The following is a 26,839-nucleotide window of genomic DNA, read 5'->3' on the forward strand; positions in this document are numbered from 1 at the left end:
CAGCTTTATTATTCATTACAATTTCTACCAACCTACCCCCAAATATAATTATGTTCCCAAAGTAGAGCAGCATCCATTTTTTTGCATACATGACTGGAAGAATTTTAAAAAGACAAACTTGTTACAGCAGAAATTGTTATCATATCATGCTAGTTGCATCTTGATCAGTACTGCAACAACCAAAATAACATCTTGATCAGTACTGCAGCAGCCAAGATAACATCTTGATTACTATCGCAACAGCCAAGATAATGCTGCGACAAACTGATAGCTTTTCATCTTTATAAAATACATTGTAGTATTCTGTATTCCCAAATAAGTGGATATGTTGTTACAACAGAGTAACTCTATGAGTAATACTCTAATTATTCAAACTAATTAAATCTTCATTTCGTTCATGAGTTACATGAATCTTGAATATAAGACATGTTTCAGAAACAAACTTTGATTAAAAAAAAAAGTGCAAGTTATTAACATTACAAGAGTTGTTAACACCTGGAGAAATGTACTGATCAAATTTCTGACCATTCAGAAAACAGGATTAAACCCAAAACTTCTTGTACACCATGGTTAGCATCTTACCAACTGACTTACAGGAGCAGTCCATTAATCATTGCTAGCAAGGTTTTTTCCCAACACCATAAAATACAATAGGAATACTACTAGAGTGGGTAAACTTTGTTTAAATATATTAAAGTTATTTTTGTTGTTAAGTGCCAAACTATACAATATGCTAATTGTGCTCTGCCATCCCAGGTACTGAAATCTGATTTGTAGCATCACAAATTCTCAGATTTATTCTAACTAGGTCATTGAAAATAAATTTTCACATAGTCATAAGTAATGTGTGCAGTGAAACAGCATTTTAAATTTTCACATTGTGGATAATTCTTTCATTATTATTCATAACCTAGAATCCATAAGTGTTCAAACCAACATTCCTACTTTTATTTATTTTGTTTAGCACAATATTTCACTGAATAGTTATTACTAAATTAGGTATAAACCCAAATGTAATTGGTTTTATACACAGTTTGGAAATGGTATATAAAATATTAATTCTATAAAGTAACAACTTTATAAGTGAATTTTTTTAAATCTTTAATCACAACTTGTTAACTAAATTATCTGTATTGTTTAAGTTTCTTAATTTTACTGATATGATTGAGCAAACTATATCATCCTAGATAGGGTTATGTTTTTAGTTGTTATATATATTTTTAATATTTGAAAATAAAAAGTTTTCATTTCTATAACAGAAGTAATTTTTTATCTGTCTGAAGCTTCACTGTCTTGTTCATACATATACACCCTTGTGCAAATTAATTGAAACAAACGGTTATTTTACAACAATTTCAGCATGGCAGCTGGTGTAGGCTCACTGAACCTGCTAATTCCCTTTAATAGTCATTTTTCACACAGACAGCATCATTAGCTGTGTTTTGCAGTATGATCAATCTATTTTTGGAATATATGACAAAATTTTGAGGAATATTATGTCATTCAAAATTGCATCAGAAGGGCAAGGAGACCAATCAAAAGACAACTTCTTACCAACTCAATGAAGAAAAAATGGTATCAATGGGGTCTGAAATACAAGAACTGGACGCAAGAACAATAGAGGAAGGTGTTATTCAGTAACAAGACTCATTTCTTTGTACAGGGTCAAAGAAGTCTGCATATTCACAGATCTCCAGGTGAGAAACTTCGAGAATCTCACATCAATCAGTTCGTAAAACATCCCTTGAAGAAGATGTTTTGGGGCTTTTTCAGCTACTATGGCATTGGAGGCTTACATATCATAGAAAATATGATGCAAGGACCACAGTACATTGAAGTTTTGCAGAGAAGAGTCATTCCAGAATTGAAAAAGAGATTTCCAGATGAATCTGGCATTTTTCAGCAAGATCTGGCTCTGTGCCACACCTCAAAACTTGTGAAGAATCTTATGACTACAATGCAAATACAGGTGCTGGACTGGCCTGGAAACTCTCCAGACTTAAATCCTATTGAAAATTTTTGGGTGATTTGTAAAGAAAGACTTCAGGAAAAGACTGTACTACAACAGATAAGCTAATTGAGGCCATAATTGAGGTGTGGTACCTCAATCCAAAAATTAGTAAAGATTGCAGTCAACTCGTGGACTCGATGCCAAAGTGGATTAATGATCTTCTGAAAAATAAAGGTGGTCATATCATGTATTAATTTGTGAGTAATTTTTGGATTCTCAGAAATAAAATGCAAAAAATTGAAAAAATCATAATTTTCCGTCTTGTTTCAATTAATTTGCACAAGGCTGCAGGTAATTATTATAAAAATTATGTAGTTTTCTCATGAGGACAATGACTGACATTTCACAAAAAATAAACACTTTCTACTTTGTCCTCCTCTCATTTTTACTCTGATCTGTGTTTACCTGGAGATCTCTTGTATAATCCTGAAGATTCTTTTCTAATTTCAATGCTCTATATCTTCCACAATAATCCTTTAAATGTTTATTTTGTCACATAGAACTTTAAGACTATAAACAAAGTAAAGTTTTTGTTCTGTAACTTATTTTCTATTAAGAAATTTAGGTTGAAGATATTTCTCATGAAGTATCCTTTTCTAAACCAAACTTGGTTCACTAACCTTTTCTTTTACCTTTCTGGTATCACCCCAACACAAGCAATGTTTAAAATTCAGTTATCAATCAATCTAAAACTTTTTTTATAATTTTTAATATACTTACAAGGTATTATGTCCAGTGATGCTCCTTAAATACAACTGGGAGATAAAAGGACAAATCCTAGATGAAATATTAAATGATTTTTCAATGATGTAACAATTTTTTTTAAATTCATCATGCTCAGAAACTAATTTTACCTGTCTGTAGGGATCCACATGCAACTAGTGATCCTAATACATAATATCCTGTTTCTCGGACAAAACGATTTGTATGTTTTAAAGCTTGAAACAAGAGGTCCAAAAGTTCCTGAGTTATCGATGGCCAAAACTCTGTCCCGCATCCATCCACCACAGCCTGAAGACACCTAAACAAGTTCAAAAGCAGTTTGTAATACTATGGAACATTTAAGCTAAAAACAGCAGTACAAAATATCATGAACAACAAATGTTCATTCCTAATTTTAACAAAAACATTCTACATTCTATGGCTGATATTAGAGGTTAAATGTAGTTATAGTTTGCACATCCATATGTTAACTATATTCTCATCTACAGACAACTGGAGAACACAAACAAACACTCTTCTCTAATATTTTGCATACAAAAACATTTAACACATAAATTTTTCTACAATGTTTATTATTCATAAAAATTTACAGATTACAATCCAAAATACACCACAAACATCAGAACTGTTATATTATCATCTGCATTTGTTATTGTCTCAAAACTCAAAGTGGCATGCAGTATAACAGCTTATCAAATAAATTCAGTTGAATAAATAACAGGTTTACATGGAGTGTTATGTTGTACCTGATAATTCTGAGTTGAATAGTCACCCTTTATTGTAAAAATAATAAAACAAAAAACTGGTTGGCTGAAAAACTAGGATGTTTGCATAAATCTCCCTCTGCTGCCATTGCAAAATTTCTCAACCCACAGCAATCAGACATGTAAAAGTTATTTTTTTAAACAAATGTTACACACTTTAGAAATACTTAGAACAAATCAAGAAAAACAAATGAAAACAAATGCACAAATCTAGTACTTGTTCTTTTAGATTCCAAATCAGATCTCTGTAAGAAACTGACACACACACATGTATTTGTATATGAAATTGTGAAACCTGACAAGGGAAACATAGTGGTAGTTCATTTTAACACTAAGAGAAGAACCCCTCAAACATAAATATATCTATGCAAGAATGTAGTATGATTGGATATCATACATAAACAAAATGTAACCAATAAAAACATCTACACACATAAAAAAAAGTAGACATTGTTCACTGTGTGCTGGATTGTCTTTAATTAAATAGAGCAAATGCCAGAAGTGTAATAACACACACAAAACAAGTAATTTAACTTTAATTATATTAAGAGCAGAAGGTTAGGAACTCAAAGGCACTCGTAGGCATCATGCTCCTTGCTACCACAATGAGAACACATCAAGGAACCACAACATGATATCTTCAAGCAACTGAACCACTGCCACTGGAAACATTTGAGATAATTTTAAATATATGGTGATACTTTGCAATTTAGCTAACCTGCTTTGATGCTGTAAACTAGGATACTGGTCAGCATCGCAATTCCATCCTTGCAAGTGGAGATATGCCTCACTGAGAAAATCCTTGGGTGGAGAAATCAATAAGAATCTTTGGCTCAGGAATGTTCTTTAAACAAATCTCCACAATAGCTCCTTATGACAAATTCAAAGTAGCATGGAGAGTAACCTTAAAGGGTATATCCTCAAAGGCCTTCAAATGCAAGAGGAGTTCACTGTACTTTAGAGTGGATGTTTCTACTAAGATGTCCCCAACTGATTTAGGAGAGCCAGAAAGCCCCTCTTATCCCTTCCAATTAAAAAAGGGAGACATTTGCCCTAAATATTTTTCTGATAAAGAATGTAATTGGTTGGTTGGTTGAGTTAATGTTTTCTGGCACAAAGCAGCTAGGCTATCTGTGCCAAATGTCTGGTAAAAAGATAAAAATAAAGTAAATGTAGTAAAATTCATAAAAGGAGATGAAGGTAAAACAAAACAGCATGTAAAAACAAAAATAGCATAAAACCAATGTTGAAATCCAGTCTACAATGTTAAGAGAGAAACTACAGTAAGAGAAGTTGTAAAGGACTTTCTGAAGCATAATGGTACATGAACCACCATCAGTCACCTGAAGTTGGCCTTTCCAGTCCTGATTCCAGGTTATGTGTCATTGCGGTCATTATCAAAAAGTAAAGTAATAAAAGTTTTAAAAGACATGCAGAAAAATTGTAATAATAACTCGCCAGGATGACAAATGGGGTAGCTCAAAAAGCATTGCTAGTCACCTGAATTTGGTCTTTCCAGACCTGGTGTTGAGTTATTTAATGTTATAGCCATTTTCTAATTTCAAATTGAACTAGAGAGATTGTGATTCTTAAAAGGGAACTACAATAAAAAAGGTTTAATGAATAAATATAAAGCACTTAAATGACATTAAAAAAATTACTGGTCTTTAAAGAACTAAAAACTTTATCAAGGGAGACAGTGGTGCCATCACCAATAACACTGTCTAATGTTAGGGAAAAACCTTGGGACAGACAGAACATGTTTAAAATGGTGCTGTCATTGAGAGTCGTAATGATGGCAAAAACGTAAAATGTGGCTTATAGTGATTTGAGTGTTAAACAGACTACACACTGGTACATCAGTTTCAGATAAAAGAAAACGATGAGTTAAAAAACTGTGACCAATGCGTAGCCAAGTTAGAACAACTTCCCCCTTCCAATACTTACAAAAGCAAGGCAGCCAAAGTCCAATATAGGGTTTTATTTGGAAAAGCTTGTTGTTGCATTGCTCACTCCAATTCAACTGCCGGGTGGCACAGAGCCGAGCCTTGAATACAGGACCACAGTCCATGTATGGAACAGGCACTGTGGAGATAGTGCCAGAGCAGATAGATTTAGCTGCTGTGTCTGCAAGTTCGTTCCTGTGAATACCAACATGGTCTGATATCCAGAAAAACTGGATAGAAGTAGATGTTGATGAAAAATGGGCCAGTCAGTTTTGAAGATCAGTGAGAACAGGGTGTGAACCAACGTAAAGCGACTCCAGAGTCAGTAGAGAACTAACCGAGTCAGTATAAATAGTGCAGTTGGAGTACTGCTCAGCTTCAATATGATCCAGGGCAAGAGAAATGGCGTACAGTTCAGCAGTGAAAACAGATGCTGTAGAGTGGATTCTGTGTGCAACCACCAAACCTCAAGAAACCATAGCAGAGCCAACAGAGTCACGTGATTTGGAACCATCCGTATAAACTGTAATGGAAAGATTGTTCGAAAGATGTTCAGTAAATAAAAGACGATACTTCCTATCAGGAGTATCTGCTCTTCTCAGATGACTTAAAGAAAGGTCACATTTGGGGACTGTAATAAGCTATGGTAGGATGGGCTGACCAGTAGATACTGCAATATTATCCAAGGACAGATTCAATTCATCCAACTGCACCTGGATGCAAAGGCCAAAAGGAGCAATGACAGATCATCTGTTCTGAAAAAGTATGGCCCACTGAGGAAGGAAAACACAACCCCAGTTGGGATGCTGTAGTAAGGAAAAGAATGATGTTTCGAAGAATAAAGACAGTTGCAGACGGCGAGGGTGCAAAGAAGGTTCATGAGACTTTACGTATAAGCTCTGAACTAGGGAGGTGCGGAAAGACCCAGTGCAGAGCCGAAGTCCTTGATGATGAATGGGGTCCAGTATCTTTAAGGCTGAGGGTCTGGCAGAGCCATAGACCAGTGATCCATAGTCGAGTTTCGATCAAATAAGAACATGCTATATCTTTAACACAGAACATCGATCAACTCCACAACTGGTGGTAGAGAGGACACAGAGGATGTTCAGTAATCTTGTACATTTGACCCATAGCTGCTTAATGTGTGGTATTAAGGTCAGCTTACAATCAAAGATAAGCCCTAAGAACTTGGTCTCAGGGGCCACAGGCAGCGAAACTTCACTGATACGGAGTTCAGAATCAGGGTAAATACCCCGTTGGCAGCAAAAGTGCATGCAAACAGTTTTAGAGGGAAAGAAGTTAAAAACCATTTGCTGTGGCCCACTTCAGTAAATGATCGAGGGCAGTTTGTAGTTGCCACTCAATATATCTCATGTTCGACGACTGACATGAGATGTGAAAGTCGTCAACATGGAACCCGTTTGCAACAGTGAGAGGGAGTTGTTCGGTGATGGCATTAATCTTTATACTGAAAAGTGTGACACTCAAAACACAGCCCTATGGGACTCCTGTTGAAAAGAATGGGGAATGTTGAACCCACACAAACTTGGAATCTCCTGTCCATTAAAAAATTTTAATAAAAATGGGTAAATGGCCACATAATCCATAGTATGGAGGTCTCACAAAATGCCAGACCTCCATGTTGTGTCATAAGCCTTCTCAATGTCAAAGAATATTGATACAAGATGTTGTCCTTTGAGAAAGGCTTCTCTGATTGATGTTTCAAGTCAAATCAGGTGGTCCATGGTGGAGTGCTGCTGTAGGAACCCACATTGGATGGGTGAGAGAAAGTTGTTTGATTCAAGGAACAAAACAAGACGAGCATTAACCATCCTCTCTCAGGTCTTACAGAGACAGCTCGTCAAAGCAATCGGATGGTAGTTTGAAGGAATCTTGGGATCTTTCCCAGGCTTAGAGAAAGGGAAGATAATAGCCTGGTGCCAGGCATTAGGAAAAACATTCTCCTGCCACATCTAGTTAAAAACAATTAGAAGAATATCAAAAGAAGCAGGAGGTAGATGGTGCAGCATGTCACAGTGTATATCATCTGGTCCAACAGAAGTACTGCCAAACCAATAAAGGGCCAGTTTCAGTTTCACCAGTGTAAAGGGACGATTACAGTCATAGAGACTATCAGTTCAAAAGGAAAGAGATGATTGCTCTGCCCGAGTCTTGATGGCCAAGAAGGTGGAGGAACAAGCAGAAGTGCTAAATACCCAGCAAAAGCTTTCACCTAGAGTACCAGCAATGCTCCGGATATCAGTTACTTCTTAGCCATCAGAGAGTAAGATCAAGAGGGGGACAGAAGTGTAGTGCCCACTGACCTTTCGAACACTGTCCCATATGACTTTGGAACTGGTGGTAGAAGATATGCCAGTTGTGAACTTAATTCAAGATTCCTTCTGGCTTTGACATCTTACCCACCTAGCATGTACACGGCCCTGCTAGAAAGCAATGTGGTTTGAAAATGTGGGATAGCTACGAAAGGTATCCCAGGCACGTTTTTGAGCCTTCCGTGCCATGTGGCAGGCATGATTCCACCACGGACAAGGATATAGTGGAAAATGTGTCAAGATTTTAGGAATACATTGAGCAGCTGCTTGTATAATACAGTCAGTTACTGCTGCCACACAGTTGTCTACTGATGACTGACAGAGGGCCAGTCTGCCTGATCCAGCTTCCACTGGGGCACGCGGGTTGGGTTGCATCGACCACAACCAGTCTCTCTCAAAAGTATAGGAAAATGATCACTGCCTCATGGATTATTGTCAACCCTCCAAAAAAAATGGGAGAATAATGAAGGGGAGCAAACAGAGAGGTCAATAGTAGTAAAGGACTGACTAGGTGCATGAAAATAAGTGAAAGAACCAGTATTGAAAAGAAAAAGGTTGTGACCAGAGAGCATACGCTCTACAGAGCAACCTCTCCTATCAAAATCAGCACTTCCTCAGAGCAGATGATGTCCACTGAAGTCCCCAGGATTAGAAAGGGAGACAACAACTGTTCGATGAGAGCATCAAGGTCTGATTGATCAAATGTATCTCCAGGTGACAAATAGAGAGAACAAACAGTGATGGTATGACCCAAGGAAACACAGATGGCTACGGCCTCCAAGGGTGTGTTGAGTGACAAAGAAAGGGTGGGCACATGCTGATCAACAAACAGTGCCACCCCTTCATGTACTCATCCATACACAGCCTGTCATTTCTGTACAGAGAAAACTGCCTAAAGGTGACTGTATCGGCAGGTTTCAGAAATGTTTCTTGTAAGGAAAGACATAGAGGATGGTAGAAAGCAATCAGTGTTTTGATGTCACCCAGATTAGAACGTAAACATCGACAGTTCCATTGTATCAAGGTGGCCATTTTTAATGACAGGTAGGCGAAGTGGCCGGAGAACCCTTCTGTTTAGGACCACTTTTTTTTCATTACTGTCCTTATTCGGAGGAGGTCTATTGACCTCCATGGATCCTGCCCTGAGTCAATTGGGCAGGTCTTTGTTGTTGGAAGGAAATTCCAGTGACTGAGGATGTGAATGAATGGCTGTTTTGCATCTAGGGGTGAGAGAAAAAGATGTATCCAAAGAAATGCCTGTATCTGGAACCAACAAATGTGAATCTTGGGGTTTGTTGGAATGTATGGGAGGAACAGAGATGGGTGTACAAGTTCATCTATCAACTTTTTTATCCATGGAGGTCAAAAGGCTTTTCATTTGTTTTGAGAACAACTCTCTTGTTGAAGGCACAGAGAGATCTGTCTGTACTCCCACTGCAGTTGTGGAATGAAGTGCAGCAGCATATGTCCAAGATGAAGTGGTGGACAGCAATTTTCAAGCCTCAGGATAAGTAATGTAATGAGTACTTTTCAAATGCTGCACCTCTTTTTCCTCTAACCATTTTGGGCAAGAATAAAAGTAGGAAGGGTGAGAACCATTGCAATTGACACAATGTGGGTCTGTTTCACACTCATAGGCATTGTGGTCCTTGCCACCACAACGAGCACATGTTAGTGAATCACGACATGACATCTTTGAGTGACCAAACCTCTGACACTGGAAACATTTTAGAGGGTTTGGAATGTACAGCCATACCCTGCAATTAAAATAACCTGCCTTGATAGTGTCAAAACAAGAATATATGTCAGCAGTGTAACTCCATCTTTGCAAGTGGAGATGCGCCTCACTGCAGAAACTCTTTGAGTGGAGAAACCAGCAAGAATCTCTGACTTGAGGATGTTCTTCAAATTCCTCTCAACAATAACTCCTCATGATGAATTAAAAGTAGCATGAGGTGTACCCTCAATAGGTATATCCCCACTTGCCTTTGAATTCAAGAGGAGTTCACTGTGTTGGGATATGGATGTTTCAACCAACATGTCTCCAGATCAAAACTTCTTTACTGACTTTGGAGAGCCAGCAAGTGCCTCCAGTCCCTTCTGAATAAAAAAAGGGGGACATTTGCCCTTAAGGTTTCTCTGAAAGTGAATGCAATATAAGAAGTTGAGATATAACAGATGGTGAGGATTGCTGATCAGAGCTTCAAGTCATGGTCATTTACCTACTGACTGTTTTTTCACTATTTTATTTAAATTTTTATTAGGAGGATCCACAGGAAAAAAGAAAATGTTGGTGCCCAATGACCCCACCAACCATGGAGCCCTCGAGGGGATGCACTACAATGTCAAGCAAGAACACTGCAGCAATGCCAGGGTTTTCGTGAGCACTATACCCAAACACCAGCATCAGACACAATGTCCACAACACCTGCTGAGAACTTCCAACACTGGTACTTGGTACAGTGGACCAGCTGACTGACCCAAGGGGGGCCACCCAAAGGCTGCCCATCTACAGGAATTCAAGGCCAAAGTAGTGTGTTAGGGTTGGGACCCCTCAACCACCAGGATCCTCTCCTCCCCTTCACGGGTCACCACGCACGGCAAAGACGTTGGTGGATGTTTAGATCCCAAAGGAGGTAACTGAAAGAACAGAACCTTCCCTGAGAGGTCCCCTCACCACGTACAGGAATCCATACCGAGGGGAAAGAATGTAATATTAGAAAATGAGATACAGGTGTTGAAGAAGTTAAACATTTCTATTTAGAATCTTCAAGATATGGTCACTTACCTATGGTCTGTTTTTTCACTATTTTGCTTTGAATTGGAGGATCTATAATAAACAAAGAATATTTTGGTGCCCACTGACACTACCCACCATGGATCCCTATAAAAGATGTACTACAATGTCAAACAGGGAAATGTGATGTGTTGGGGTTGGACCCTTCAACCATCAGAATCCTCTCCTCCCCTTCAAAGATTGCCATGCATGGCAAACATGTGGGTGGATGTTTAGATCCCAGCACAGGTGAATTGAAAGAACAGAACCTTCTCTGCAGATCCCCTCACCATGTACAGGAATCCACACTGAGGGGTCATTAACAAGGGTTAAAGGTATGTGGAAAGCAGCAGAAAGATGTACTAGCTAATTTTATAATTCTTGGATGACTCTTGTTTGGAGAAAATATGGAAACTTTTCTTTAAATGACTTTCATTCATGATAATTCATTGGACAGTAGACAGGTATCAAAATATTTGGAGGTAAGTAGATAATGTTAATTCAATTCTTAACCCTCATCAGCACATCCTTGAAAAGTTACAATGTAGAACAAGTAGTGTCCAACAGGTTCTCAGCACTAAGAATTATAGTAACCAATTGCATTAAAATGTTATTAGGGTTAGCATGCAATGTGAACAAAATTAAAATATATATGTATTCTACAGGAAATATGTTGAAAATCAAGAAATTACAAAATTACATTGTTCCTCAGTATAATTAAGTAGTATTAAACCATTCCTGATACAAACAGTGTATCAAAAAATGCTAAAGTTTTTATTAGAATCCTATATTCAAGTCGTTGTCCACTAATATCTGATAAGATTACCACAATGCTGCAAAATTCAACAAAATTGAAAAATTAAAGTGTACAATGAGGTTCATTTTGGGTCTAGCTTGACCCCAACACAAATGTTTCCTTATAGTAGGATATGGACTGAAAATCCAATAAGCAGGTTATTTACAACAGTCATCAAACACAATGTTTATGAAAGAGGGAATTATAAGCATTCATCACAGAAAACACTTGTTGAAGAATGAGATGTACATACATACTTACCACAATGATGTTATAAACAAATAGACCTGATGATACTGTACTACTTTGATGGATTATCCTCTATATCACCTTATAAAGGGATTTAAATCCTTAGAAATCTGTTTCATATGTTACAGGGCAAACTGCATGTATAGCAATAGTCAATGATAGTTTGCAGTCTGCAAGGACACCACATAAATATAAGATTATAGTTATGTATTCCATCTGCTTGTTTTAAAAACATCAGTGTCATATGAATCCAGGGTTTCTCCTTGACAATTATAGGAATTGATATTAATTTGTAATGATTATGTAAAAAGATATACAACAAGAAAGTCACAGGGTTCATGTGGATCCCAGGTGTGGTGATGAGGGTTAAAGGAGAGATAAGCACTTTCAAATGTATTTTGGCCAATTAGTCTTGTGTGGACAGTGGAGAAAACTTAATAGAGTTTAGTAAAATGTTATTTGCAAGTTCATTTGATGAAATTCAAAATTTTGCCTGAAAGCAAACATGGTTTTAGATAGGAAAAATCCTGCTTTATGCATCTAATACCTTTTTTGGATAATATTATTTTTATTTGATGATGGTAATGGATTGGATACAGTTTATTTCTATTAAATAAAGGCTCTGGTAACACGTTTTGTAAAAGACTGATCAAAAATGCTTCCTCAGTTAGAGTAAAGAATAAGTTGGTTACAAAGGTTGACTAACTGGGGAAACAGAGAGTTGTATTAATGGATTTCAGTCTAACTAGATTAATGTTCAAGAATATGTGCTGGAACCATTGCTATTACTTATTCACATTGATAACATTCATAGGGGCACACTCTAAAACCAGTTAAATATGATGATGACATAAAAATCTTGGGTCTGGCTGGCTATAATGCTGATTACACTGAGATTTAAAAATACTTGTATCAGTTGGTTAGATGGACAAACACAAGGTTAATACCATGTAATGATGATCAGTAAAGGTTAATCAAGTAAAATATTCAGACTACAAATTACACATATAATAGGAATGGGAATCCTCTTAATTACAATATGAAGAAAGGACCTTGGTATATTCATTGATATAATTCTCAAGACTGTTTATTACAAGTGACAAAGCAAAGATAATTTTGTGTTGTACATATATCAGAATATCAACTACATCTTAAGAGTTCATAATTTTATTGTATAACTTACTAGTGAAGCCTTATTTTTTAAGAAATTGTAAAGAAATACACATATATAAACAACAATATATGTGAAAGCCAACTCTAAGTACACTTCTGTATCACTGTTATGTATGACCCCAAAATGCAATAAGAGTTTTCATTACAAATATTCCCTAACTGGAATTAAAAAGAATACTGACTCTCCCAGGGATTGTTCCACATTAACACTATAGTTATGTTAGTCTATCAGAACCCAGTTTCATACATTTCATGAGAAACTCTATTGCATATTTAAATCAGATTGACATAACTTTGAAGATTGAAAAAAAGTATCTTATTAAACAGACTAGGGAATATTACTTCAAAAATTTATCCAGAATGTTATGTTCTCATAATGTCTTAATCTTACAAGAATAGCTAGAAAATAAACCTAATATTATTTTGTTATTGAAAAGATAATGGAAGTCATACACTTCCATTAAGTTGCTCTGAATTACTGAATGATACTACTATTAATTTACATCAGATAAAACATCAGTTATAGTAGGAAAGTTTTAAAATTAGCTTAATACCTTGATTGGACAATAAAATGCCATAAATGACAGAGGCTGAAATTTTTAGTTAAGATTTATCATTCTACTGTGTTGAATTATTTTAAAAATTTATCAAACAAACAATGATTACAAAATAATTATTCAACCTTACTTCATACTTGTTTCCAAGCACTTCCATCCAGCAGTGTCATGAAATATCTGAGCAGCATCAGCACTTCCTTGCTAAAATAAATTAAAGAAACACTGCTTTACTCTGACTCAGCATAACAAAGACAAACCTGAGTAAATACAAGTAACTAAATACCCATTGATCTCAACTGTTTTGTAATACTGGTTATACTCGTAATTCGTGATAAGTTTTTTGTTTTTTTTAACAAAAGCTTTAATTTTTAGTTTGCTTTTTCTGAAAATATGTCAATGACAAGATTAATGAATGAAAAAATTGTTTAATTCAAATTTAAACAAAATGCAACTGTAAACACACACACACAAACCAAACTGGACCTTTGTTTCTAGTGGTGTGCTTCAGAGATGAATGCTTTGGCCAATGCTTTTCATTTACATTCATGATATTTATAGGAGCACATTTCATAAGCTGATAAAAATTACAGATGACATCAAACTCTTGAGTAGCATAATTGTACTGAAGATGGTGAGATACTACAGACTGACTTGATCAGTTGGTAGACTGGAAAATTTATTTGATTATAATGGTTAATTATAGAAAATTTTGATACCATTTTCACTATAGACAGGACCCTGCTCAACAGCATAATTGAAGAAAATGTCTTTCACATGATGGTAGATAAATCACTGTCCATCAAGACAGTGTTCTGTTGCTAGTTATAAAGCTAGTGAGTTTGTAGGATGTATTTTATTGATCAAATGTTAAAAAAGAAGAGTAAGATGGGATCTTGTTTAATTTACAAGATCATCCACAGATTTGATGGAATAAAGACCTCCGATGTCTCACCCCCTTCCTGTATTACAACTATGACTTGTGATTAATTAAAGTGGGTAAGAAAAATATAAAATTAATTTGACCACTAAAATAATTAAAACACCATTTTTTTAATATAGGCTCAGTTATTTAAGGTTTAGGAATTACACCAGACATTAATAAAACTGTAAAATAATAATAACCTAAAAACTTTGATTAATCCTATATATTTATCTCACCCTTTCTAAAGTCTTCTTAGAAGATTTTTCATCATCTTTACATTCTTGAGAAACTCCTGTGCTTACATCTGAGATCTCTCTTTCCAAATTGTCTTTGATCAATGTTAATAGTCTCTCTTGGCACTGATTATAAACTTTCGTACCATGGATTTGACATAAAAGCCCTATCACTTCTCCTGGAAAATCAATATCACAATTACATATTTTACTAGATATTACATATAATTTAAGGGCAAAAAAGAGGACCTATTGGTCTATCTAGGTCACCCTAAACACTGAATTAAACACTCAAATCCAGGTGTTATCATCCAAATACTTATCAAGCTTTCTTAAATTAACTGGATCCACTACATCTAAAGGAAACAAATTCCAAAGGCCAACCACCTGATTAGAACAACTAAACTGTCTAAGCTGATGATGAATCCCATTGTTTCCTACATTTCTCATTTTTAAGTATGATAAGAGATGATACATCAACACTGTCAGTTGGCATAACAATCTTAAATGCCTCAGTCAAATCCCACAGATCTACCTTTTTGTTTCATGGGAAAAAACTTTCAAAAAGTTTAGCCTATCCTCTTATGACAACCTATCACCATAATAATCCTCTAAAACCTTTCTAACAATTCAATAAGAATCCAATAATGTATACAATACTTCAAATGTTGTTTAACCAATGACATTATAAAAACTTATATTCAATATTTCTGTAGATACAATCTAAAATCATATTTGTTTGTTTACAATGATCAAGCTTTCTAAAATCAGTCAGTTTTCTAACTTGTAAGCCACTATACTCCTCAAACTTAAATTTTTTTTCCAGCAAGCCTTTTACTTGACACTGTCTCAAATGTTTTACAAGAAAAGTCCAGATACACCAAATCCACACATATCTGTTCCTTTATCTACATAAGCAGCAACCTCTTCAAATAATGTTAAAATATTAGTAAAGCACCTTTCCTGTATTCAAACCATGATGACTATCCAACAGTTTTAAATTTTGTTAAATAACTATAAACAGCATTTTATCATTTTCAAAAATTCCTTACCACAGATATAAGACTGATCTTATCACTAATGATTTAAGTGAATTTCAACATATTAATTCATCTTTGAATTTATAACAATTAAGTCCCAGTTTTAAAGAATTACAAAATATATTTTCATGTATTTAAGAAGTTACTGATAAACATATAATCACAACTAATTGTATGAATTATTGACGCTCAAGTGTAACTTGCAACATTAAATGATAGCTTGTAAGTGAACCACCAAATCATTATTCCAATTTTTCTTTCTCTTTAATTGTTAAATCCAAATTATCCTCCATAAACAATCAAAGGCAATTTTAAGCTAATTCAAACTTCCTGTACATACTAGACATTTATAGAAAATTCAATACCAGTCAAGTTTTATAAATAATATTTAAGAAAAAATAAACCCTATGACAAGGTTATACCTACATATATGCCTCAAAAGCTTGACTCATTAGCTAAATATTAAAGCTTATGCTTTCATTACACCATTAAAACACATTCATAAAGATTGTTCAATTTCACAGTTTTGAACAGTTTAATTCTGTGCTTCAGACAAAAATAAAAACTTTTAGTTTAAGTACCACAGTTAAAATGCTTTAAAGACATACGGGCTAACATAATACAGTTAAGTAAACTAATTATTAACACAAAAAAAAGAATTTACGCTTCTTACCTGATGTCAAACGAATTCTTACTTCTTCGTGTGTCAAAAGTTTTTCACAAATAGAAAAAATTTCTAAAAAAAACGTATCTGACTTTAACAGTTCAATAACATTACTAGTAGTGGTACTGCCATTAGAAACAGATGTTTCAGACTGACGTTTGATGGAAGCAGTAACAAATGAGAGTAAACCTTTTACACCCAACAATGCCCCTAGTTTCTTCTCCCAACAAGTATCATTGTTTAAAAGTTTGACCAAAATATTTTGTAAATTTTCAATATCTTTAACAGAACAATTATTGTTCTGAGACTTCTCCAAAAACGTCATTAAATCTGCATAACCTTTATCACGATTAAGTTTAGTTCCACTGCACAATAAATCTGCTATATTTTCAGCCATTATATTAACAACGTATTCACTTCGTGATTCTTGATGACGAGAAATTCACTTGAAAAACAAAAGACTTATCAAGACAACTCATATGATAACGTATTTACTAATTTTCTTTACATTCACACTAGGCCTAACATACAGTTTCGAATGCTGTAATTTCTTCACAACGAGAAGTATGCGGCTAGGACCGAATTTCTGAACAATAACTTTAATATATAATAAATTGTTAGTTGATCAGAACATCGTTGTTGAAATTTTTACAACTATTTTTCCAAAAAAATTAGTTCATTAATGTAAAGAAAACGTTCGAAAATATTTATTGCAGTACAATAATGCAAACTCTTAAAAACTAAAAAAATGGCAAGGCGAATGTTTCCATTAAATTAAACGGCTGTTGTTAATTTTAAATTTTATAAAAAAGCTAATCGAAGGCTATTTATGCTGTCGTGTGTGTTTTCTTAAGACAAAGCCACATCAGGCTATCTGCTGAGTCCACCGAGGGAAATCGAGCCCCTGATTTTAGCGTTGTAAGTCCATAAATTTACCGTTTTAGCATCGGGGAACACTCTACGCTATCTACTCCTGATTTCGAATAGACTGGTTCAAGAGAAGGCAACTAGTGAACTCTACCCACCGTCAACTCTTAGGCTACTCTTCACCAATGAATATTGGAATTGACCATTACACTATAACGTCATTGCAAATGACCGTTCACATAAAATCCACCAACACTCAACGAAAAGTCAATATATAGTTTTAGTACAGCCTCGAGGCTCAGGATATCACTGAGATTGTTTTATCATGGTTGCTTCGTTTTCTGAGTAGCTGAAGTCCATTCTGCTCAAGATAATATTGCAGTAAGTTATACTATACAGATGGTTTGTTTTGAATTTCACACAAAGCTACACGAGAGCTATCTGTGCTAACCGTTATAATTTAGTAATTTAAGATTAGAGGGAAGTCAGATAGTCATCACTACCCACTGCCACCTCTGTTACCAGCAAATAGTGTGATTAATCGTCACGTTATAACGCCCCCATGACTGAAAGGGTTAGCATGTTTGGTGTGGTGGAGATTAGAACCAGCTACCCTCAGATTATGAGTCGAGCGCCCTAACCACCTGGCCAAGTCGGCCACACTATACATATTGAAAGGATTAGGACTGTAATGCTATTTTCTGGACGAACTAACGTTTTCTAAATGAAACAGCAGGTCATGCTATGAGAAAATAAAGGTCACAATGTGATGCTGTCGACTAGATAAAGAAACCGAGCTTACTTGTTAAAATGCAGGCACACCTTTTTGGTTTATTTCTATTAGGAAATCTTCGAGTAGAGACTTACATCAATATCATTGTGTTTAGCTCTGCGGAAATTAATCCCAAGAGAAACAAAGCAAAGCCAAAAAGAAGCGACTGTTTTTTCATGTTCACAAATGTGTATGCTGTATTTTATTTTAGTTTATTCAGTAATAAATATTGTTCTTATATTTACCAGCTTTGTCCAGTCTCATTGTTTCGTACATAAGGATGACTTGGTTATCTAATCAGAATCATTTTATTTCCTGAACAAATCTGTAGTCATTAGCGGATCCGTCAATTTGATGCTTGTCAGGAAATCATTGATCAGTAGTTCGTGCTTAAAAAGATCCCAGCTTCTCATTATCCTCTGCCATTATATGTAATAGAGATTTCTCAACCTATGTATTTTCTGCATATTTAATGTTACATAAGGTTGTAATTTACAGTTTAGTTCACGCTAAAAACAACAACAAAGCTTCACACAAAGGCATTTGTAAGTATTTTCTAACACAAAATAAATAAATTGTTCTGAACATAATCAGAGGGCAACCTTTATATGAGAATACAATATTTGGTTATGATTTTAAAGATTGTAACTTACAAGACTAACTGCAGTTACTAGCCTGCCTGGTATTGTTTGATGAAACAGTAGGCCTGTTATTTATATGGTTGTGAAAATGGTTAAATTTTAATTTTGAAACATTCAGGAGCTAGCGAATTTTACATAACGAGATGAGAGTACTGGATAGACTTGCACTATATTTAGATAAAATTACTTTTAAGTGTTTAGTTTGTATAGAAAGTAATATTTTAGTTGATTTGAACTGAAATGTACAGTTAAACTACATGTAGAAAGTAGAATTGATATGCTTGATGTTTCATTTGATTGTCAAATACTTTCAACTATGTAAACTAAAATATTTCCAAAGAGCATAGTTTTATGAATGTATTCTTAACGTTTTTTCAGTATAAGATTAAGTATAATGCATAAAATATTAGATCCAAGAAGTAACACTTTAGAATCGGGGTAGATACTCTCCTCGGTACTGAGCTTGTACTAAGGACAATAGATATAAATTTGTCACTACTGTGTTTACCCATTTTACAGTCTAACTCTCCATTTCTCTTTTACAGAGCCATGGTTCTGTTTCTGTAATATCAAGGTGCTGGTGGAAGAAATGAGGCAAAGTTGCACAATAACTATGGCCCCTATTTTTTTTTTATTATAAAAGAAGCCAAAATGTAAAAATAAAACTTGTTAGGCTATACAAGGAAAATCAAACGAAAAAAAAATCTTGTTAGCACGAGCATGTCTCACAAGTGAGAATTGACAGTGTTGTGTTTACACAAAACTTCCTCACTGTAATAATTTCTTTTATGCTAACCCAAGTGGCATAATGCAGTAAGTCCAAATCACCAAGAGATTTGACTTGCATTAGCTTTTGAACAGTTTGTTTGTTTTTTTAAATTTCGCGCAAAGCTACTCGAGGGCTACCTGCGCTAGCCGTCCCTAATTTACTAGTGTAAGACTAGAGGGAAGGCAGCTAGTCATCACCACCCACCGCCGACTCTTTTACCAAAGAATAGTGGATTGACCGTCACATTATAACGCCCCCACGGCTGAAAGGACGAGCATGTTTGGTGCGACCGGGATTCGAACCCGCGACCCTCGGATTACGAGTCGAACGCCTTAACACGCTTGACCATGCCGGGTCCGCTTTTGAACAGGAAGCGCATTGTGCTTAATGACGAACTTTGACTGTAAGAATACAGTGTATAATTATCCGTAATAAGATACTGTTTTTTTTTTTTGAATTTCATGCAAAATTACGAGGGCTATCTGCACTAACCGTCCCTAATTTAGCAGTTGAAGACTAGAAGAAAGGCAGCTAGTCATCACCACCCACCACCAGCTTTTCGGCTAATCTTTTACCAACGAATAGTGGGAATGACTGTAACATTATAACGCCCCCAAGCTAAAATGGCGAGCATGTTTAATGCGATGGGGATTCGAACTCGCGACCCTCAAATTACGAATCGAACACCTTCACCCACCTTGCCATGCCGGGTTCATAATAATATATATTTATTCTAAAATTTAAAAAATGACTTTTATATGGTGGTTACAAGGTCGGTCCAATGGGCCAAGCCTGCACAAAGTTATGGTAGAGATAATAACAAAAAATACAAAGTTTTACTAAAATATTGTGGAGTTTATTTAGAAGGTTCAACAAACGACGCAAATGAAGTCTGAAAACGATGTACCGAATGAAGTATTTTTACTCTTAGCATGAAAATTACCTTGCACTCAGATTAATCTCAGTCAGATTCCATAAATTCACAACATAATGAAAATAATTGATTAAAATAATCAAATTTTATATACAAGAACTTATAATGTTTACTAAAAGCTCGTCAAATTTCATGAAGATAGACTATGTGTATTGAAACATTATAGTATGTATAGTTTCACAGTTACAAGGTGGTTGCAAGGTTGCTCAAAATGATCAAGCCTTTATAAAGAGGGTTAATTTAGTAACAATTTAATATTTCATCCAATAAAATTTGATCAATATCAAAAGTAGATAATTTCAATACAGTTATTTGTGTTTTGACAAAACCAGTGGTTTCAGATTTAATTGGAGATTCTGTAAATTAATCTGGAAAATGAGATTAAAATCTAATCTTGACAAGGGCTGGATCTGTCTCCAATTTGTTCTCATTTGCATTTTAATAAAAACTGTCTAAAGAGATTACTCAATTAAAAACTTTTATTTTAAGTACAGCCTATTGTTTAAAATATAAGTGAATACAAGATCAATAATACAAAAGAATAAATAATGTTTTATCTAAATTTTTAAAACAGTACATAAAAAATTAATGAAAAACCTCATAATAATGACATTCTTGCAAGCTTTCTTAAACTTGTATCTTGCATCATAGATAGTTTTCTAAAAAAGACTGAGAAAAGATAATAAAAAATTACATTAGTCTTATGTAGAACATCAAAGTTATGATGTATTTAAAAAATATACAACCTGGAACAGTATTATCCCGTAATAAAAATATATATAAATACATATTTTAACAGGTATACTACTAATAATGCCTAATGGAAAGTTTTATTGTAAAAAACAGCTGAGAGACAGAAATATTTAATTTTATGAACACAATTTTAGTATATAATATGTTTAAATATTTCTTTTGAACTCAAATCTTTGTACATAAAACACTACCTTTTCTAATAAAAAGGTTTATAACAAATTTTACTTAAACTAACAGTTAACTTTAAATAAAGCTTGAGTCATTACCAAAATACAAGAAATATGCAAGAATGTGATATACCAATCACAGATATAATATAGCTGGATTGATATTTATATGATTGTAATAAGCATTTACCTCCAAACTTTCAAATCTAAAGTTGTAACACTGACTTTCTAACAAACCAAATTTTATGTTACTTTCTGCAAAATGTTGTAATTCAATATATTCCCACTATGTTTATCTTCCTTTATCCAGCTGTTCACAACTGATAATATATAACCAATTCCACATCAATAATCTAATTTTAAAGTGTTCACTTCTAGGCTATACTTCAGGGGTTTCTACACCCACTAATTAAACAACATAACTTATGCATTTTGAACCACAATAGCATGATATATAATCTTCAAAATCTTAATATTTGGAAAGTTGCACTAATAAAATAAAACATTCTACATATATCCTAAAACTAAATAAGGTGATAACCATTACAAAAATTTCTAATATGTATAAATAAGACAAATTAATTCAGATTGTTGTGTAGCATACAAAAGGCATGCTGAAATCACTACAGGTAAAGTAAACACCATATGAAATATGCCTAAACAATTAACAAATATGAAGGACAATTTTGTTCACCTTGAGAAACATTTATTTTTAAACATACATTAAAATAGAGAAATTTGCTAACTTCTGCAATTTGTATGTGTAAATGACAATTGTTTTTAAAGTTACATCTTACAATGATTTGTTTCTACATACGTATGCTCTAAAGGACAGTCTTCTTTAAAATTGATCAATGAATTAAGTTTACTTTGTTTGCAATTCATCTGGTGTACAGGAGCGTTGAGAGGCAGGTCAGGCCCTGGGGACAATTATGTCATCGAGCCCCTTTTCGAAGCCTTCATAAATTCATGGTACATTTATGGGCTTAAAAAGAAATTTTCTGGTGGGAGGAAGCCTAGTGTTTTGAGAATTTACATTTTTTTAGATAAAAAGGTATTTTTTGAGGCAAAGCAATCCCCACAGTGCTGTGATTTTTCTTTAAGTATATTATGAAAATGAGAATACATTATTCTTTGTGCCATATTTCCCTGGGTCCTGGGACTGTAGCCCCCTGAACCTCCCTCTCATCAGGCTTGCTGGTACATTAGATATTAAGCAATAACAAGCTAATCATACTTTGTCTTATCCAAAATATAGTGTAATTTTAATTAAGATAATTGAACTTCACAAAGATATACACATAAATTTGCTTTTTTAATCACCAGAAAATTGTTTTTGAACATATAACTTTCTACTACTGATCCATATTTAGGAAAACGCCTTAGTGTTGATGTTAACAGACAAGGCCCAACATAAACTTTGTAAAGGTTTTATTCCTTTTTATATGACAAGGGGCAAATCAAGTGGATTAAAAACAAATACAAAGACTAATGTGAAAAGCTAAGGGTACTAATTTGAAAAGGACACAAAAATGTTACTTAAACCTAGCTACAAAATAGAAAGAGACATACAAAGAATGATTATTTAAATGGTAAATTACACAAATATTTAAAAAGGATACAGAATAACTATTATAAACACTATTATTTAGCTACAAAAGTATATGCCAAGGTATAGCTTGCAAATTATTACTTAACCCTAAGAGTAAAAGTCCAAGAGAAACCATTCAAATATAGGGATGCAAGTCTGAGTACAATACAAAAATATTCTTTGAACTTATATTCTAAGTTTGAGGTGAATATAAACTATTATTCAGACACAAATACAAAAAAATATTACATAAATCTATGGGTTAAAACTTATATAAGACTAGGAATATTAGTTTAAAAAGAACACATAATCTGTTTTTTAAACCTAAGGATTAAAGTGTGAAGAGAAGTTATGAAATATTATACACAATTATCAAAAGCATATAATTAATATTCAAGTTATGGGTGATAGTTGGGAAGAGTACAAACTAATATTCAAGCTATGAATTAAATATACTGAATGGACAAAAAAAATTATCTACTGGGATTCAACCTAGAAGAAAAAAACAAATTAATGGCTAGATGATGACATGCTGGATACGAAGAGATGTGGAAGAGATATTGCCAGATGTCTTTGACAAGAAGTTATACTTTGTCCTTTGAAAATGTTTCTGAACATTTGGAACTGCATAATTCTCATAAAAACCTCTAAATTTCAAACTGTATATTCACATGTACATATCTCTTTAATTCATAAATTCTAAACACACGGGTAGCAAACACATTTAAATTAATACAACAATATTGTAACATTGCTTTTGGTAACCCTAGGAAAACTTTAAATTGTTATATCAAAACTACATTTGATCCCATTTTAATTTGTTGAAATATTAATGTAAACCTTTGTTTCTAAAAGTTGAAAAAAAAAGATTATTTCTCAAATTTCAAAGTTTGCTACAGAGAGTTTTGCATTAACTTTTTGCATACACACACACAATTCAAATATGATTACTAAACTTACATAAATCCCATTGATCTATTTTTAACTGTAAAAAACTCAACAGATGGCAACATACAGAAAATATTGCAGAAAATAATTCATGTTCTTATTTCTCACACCTTTTAAAACTTTTCTGATTATCTTCTGAATGTCACTGTTACACTCTAGCTGCACATTAAAATGTTCCATTATCTTCATTATGGAAATAACTTATTTTTAGAAGTAAAACTGTTAAGACACAAGTAATGGATTATGTGGAACATAGATGTTACCTGTGTGTATACACAATGTAGCACTGTGTCCACCAATTACTAAGTACTTACAGTCACATTTTATTAAAAAACTAAGTATTCCATACCCTTTCAACTCACATTTAAAATGAAACAAAACACTTTTCTAAATTATGGTTTACTACAGGTCAGCTACTTTCCACCTACAGTCATTGTTTTGTTCAAAATCTATAAACATTACTGTTCTTTTAATGTGGTACATAATTATACAGGCCACTCTCTTTAACAGTGTTTACTACAGACCAGCTCTTACATATCTATAATGCAATGCTTTATTTAAGAACATGCACTTTTGTTCTTTGAAACTAACTTACAGAATTAAACAGAATAATCTCTTAACTGTTTACTAGCTGTTAACTTTTTAGTAAAATTATACTCCCAAGAATACAGAATCAAATTCTAAGGTTTTCTTAAATAAGACTTTACCACCTACTAGTGTTTCATATGCCTGAAAGATTAAAGTCAAGTCTTCAGGATGTATGAAACAAACATTCAGTTTGTTTTTTAAAAGTGGGACTCTGAGCATTTTACCATATGGACATCACACAACCACACTCAAAGTCATCTTAATAAACCAACGTTTTTGATAAAACAACATGTAGATTTAACATATTTTATACAAACACACATTGTAGTAAAATTCTAGTGTTAGGTTATTTACAAATGTTTATCAGATGCACCAAAACCTTTAATATTAAATGGGTTTAGGAAAAAAACAAAAAAAACATTTTAGATACAACACCTTACAAAAACAAATAAAAAGAAAAAGATGATTCTGAGAAATTTAACTTCTGGAATATTATTCATGACAGTTAATAGTAAATTTCTTGAAGTTACAATGTTGCAAATGAGTAATATGTACTATAACATGCAAACAAAATAGTCTATGGTAAACAATGTTGGCTTGTTCTCTTAATTTTCAAACCTTTACAGCACATTGTATACATATTTAAACTGTTATCAGGTACATGTATATTAATACCACATGCACATAGTCACTACATTATGGTTAAAGTTACTTGAGCATGCTAAACCATCTCTATACAGGTTAGATTTGTAAAATATACTTTATATATATGTATATATTAAGACAGAAAAATAGATATCTTTAACAAGAGTCAGTGTGGTATTCTAAAATAGCTTCCAGGCAGTTTTATAGGTTTACCTTGGTAACATTGGTATGTGAAGGATATCCTTATATATAAACAAAACATATGTATGAGAGTTTCAGATAATGGAAAATTTTGTAACATTTGAACACAAAGCTACATCATTTGTTTTGATAATAGCAAAGATGTCTACAGCCAATGATTAAAGTTTTTTTTATATGAGACTTTACCAGCTAATAATTTCCTTTAATTACTGAACAAAAACATATTGAAATACATACATTAAATTATTAGACTATTAATCTCTTTTTTTCATAAATAAAAACACAATGAAGTAACATTTGTGAGCATTCACTTTCTCTTCTATTCCACTTTCACTTTGATTATAGTTTACATTTTTGTCAAGTGTTCAATGTGGGAACAGTGTTACATGAACACTAATTTACAACAATTCATTTTTATAAAATCTATTGAATTCATACAAGTATTAATAAGTACAGCATTGTCTACATTTCAAATTATATTAGACTTCAATTTCATGAAGCTATTTGTAAGAAGCCCAACATTTTGTATTTTTGATCACACAGGCCTGTGCTGGTTTTATTGTCTTAAATTTTTTTGTGTTCTACAGTAAGTCCTGTACATTAAGTCTGAAAATGATATCCATTTTTCTCCATTATGTACAAATTTCTCACAAAATGTCATGTGTACTTTTATATAAGTAAATCATTTTCACTGAAATCACTGTCACATTATATACCTAAATTGCTGACAACCAGTGGCTAGATTTCTCTAGATAAATCACAATGTAAGTCTTATCAATCATTTTAGAATGCACAAGAAACACACAAAATAACAGAAAATGTTCTTTGTGGTAAACAAAATAATAACTTGATGTCAGTAAGAGGTTTTTCTTTCCCAATTTGTAAAATATCCTTACTTGATATAAACACAAATGAATATCATATTCAAAATCTGCATAGCTGAATTATGGAAAATCTGTTATTAAAACTAAAACAACTTCTATGAAGTTTAAATTGGAAGGCCTGTGCTATCCATTATTCTACATTTATTATACACTCTATTCAATTCTTAAAAATTATCCACATTATATGAGACAAGTCGATGTAAGAAGGAATCCACTAGCCTGGTCCATCTTCTAATTTTCGCCAAACAACCTATGAAAAATTATAGAAAGTTGAAAAAAACAGGAAGAAATTGAAACAATACAACTAAATATTTGGTTTAATTGACAGTACATTATTCATGTGTTTTACATTAAAATATACAGTCATTAATATCAAAACAAAGCTCAAGCAAGATTTTGACAATACAGTTTAATGCAAGAACAATTAACTTTTCCCTTCATTTCTTATTAAAATTAATTTGCTATAGCAGACAATCACTCTTACTTGAAACACTGTTTTGTGCTAGGCAGGCTTTAATACTCATTTTTTAAAATTAATTTCAACATTAATAGAATACCAAAATTTTCAACTTCTATCAAATAAACTATAAAATCATTTGGAATTTTTCTAAAGACTGTTAGTCATTTGCTTCAGAATTGCTCCATTTTCACACACTTGGGTTCAACACACTCCTCTAGTGATTTCATTCAGGTAGTTTTAGAATAGCTTTGGCCTTATTGTACTGACACTACTTGTGTCTTTCAGTATCAAAAATCTGAGGGAATACTTTTTCATACTTATCTCAGAATCTTCAACTGCAAATGCCTCAGTGGCTTTGAGAAACAGAATGATTAATTGTCATCTGTTCCATGTGAATTGTGTCTGGAACGTAGTTGATCAAAATTTAGTACT

At 33.6% G+C, this 26,839-nt stretch overlaps 2 protein-coding genes across 3 annotated transcripts in view; both read right to left on the bottom strand.

Annotated features, from left to right (window-relative positions):
• The window catches only part of LOC143231011 (uncharacterized), a 52,718-nt gene extending 35,781 nt beyond the window's left edge, over positions 1–16,937 (bottom strand). The window contains exons 1-4 of the mRNA XM_076465471.1: positions 16,197–16,937; positions 14,487–14,662; positions 13,459–13,529; positions 2,866–3,032 (exon numbers count right to left, since the gene is read on the bottom strand). Coding sequence (XP_076321586.1) covers positions 2,866–3,032; positions 13,459–13,529; positions 14,487–14,662; positions 16,197–16,584 — 802 coding nt within the window. The 5' untranslated portion in view covers positions 16,585–16,937. The remainder of the gene's footprint in view (positions 1–2,865; positions 3,033–13,458; positions 13,530–14,486; positions 14,663–16,196) is intronic.
• Positions 16,938–20,634: 3,697 nt separating this feature from the next.
• Positions 20,635–26,839, bottom strand: part of Ccdc85 (coiled-coil domain-containing protein 85) — a 72,365-nt gene continuing 66,160 nt past the window's right edge. For both annotated transcript variants that reach the window (XM_076465472.1, XM_076465473.1), the window contains one exon: positions 20,635–26,197. In XM_076465472.1, the coding sequence (XP_076321587.1) occupies positions 26,162–26,197 (36 nt within the window). In that variant the 3' untranslated portion in view covers positions 20,635–26,161. The remainder of the gene's footprint in view (positions 26,198–26,839) is intronic.

The sequence above is a fragment of the Tachypleus tridentatus genome, chromosome 10 (genome assembly GCF_004210375.1).
Source record: "Tachypleus tridentatus isolate NWPU-2018 chromosome 10, ASM421037v1, whole genome shotgun sequence".
Lineage (NCBI taxonomy): Eukaryota > Metazoa > Arthropoda > Merostomata > Xiphosura > Limulidae > Tachypleus > Tachypleus tridentatus.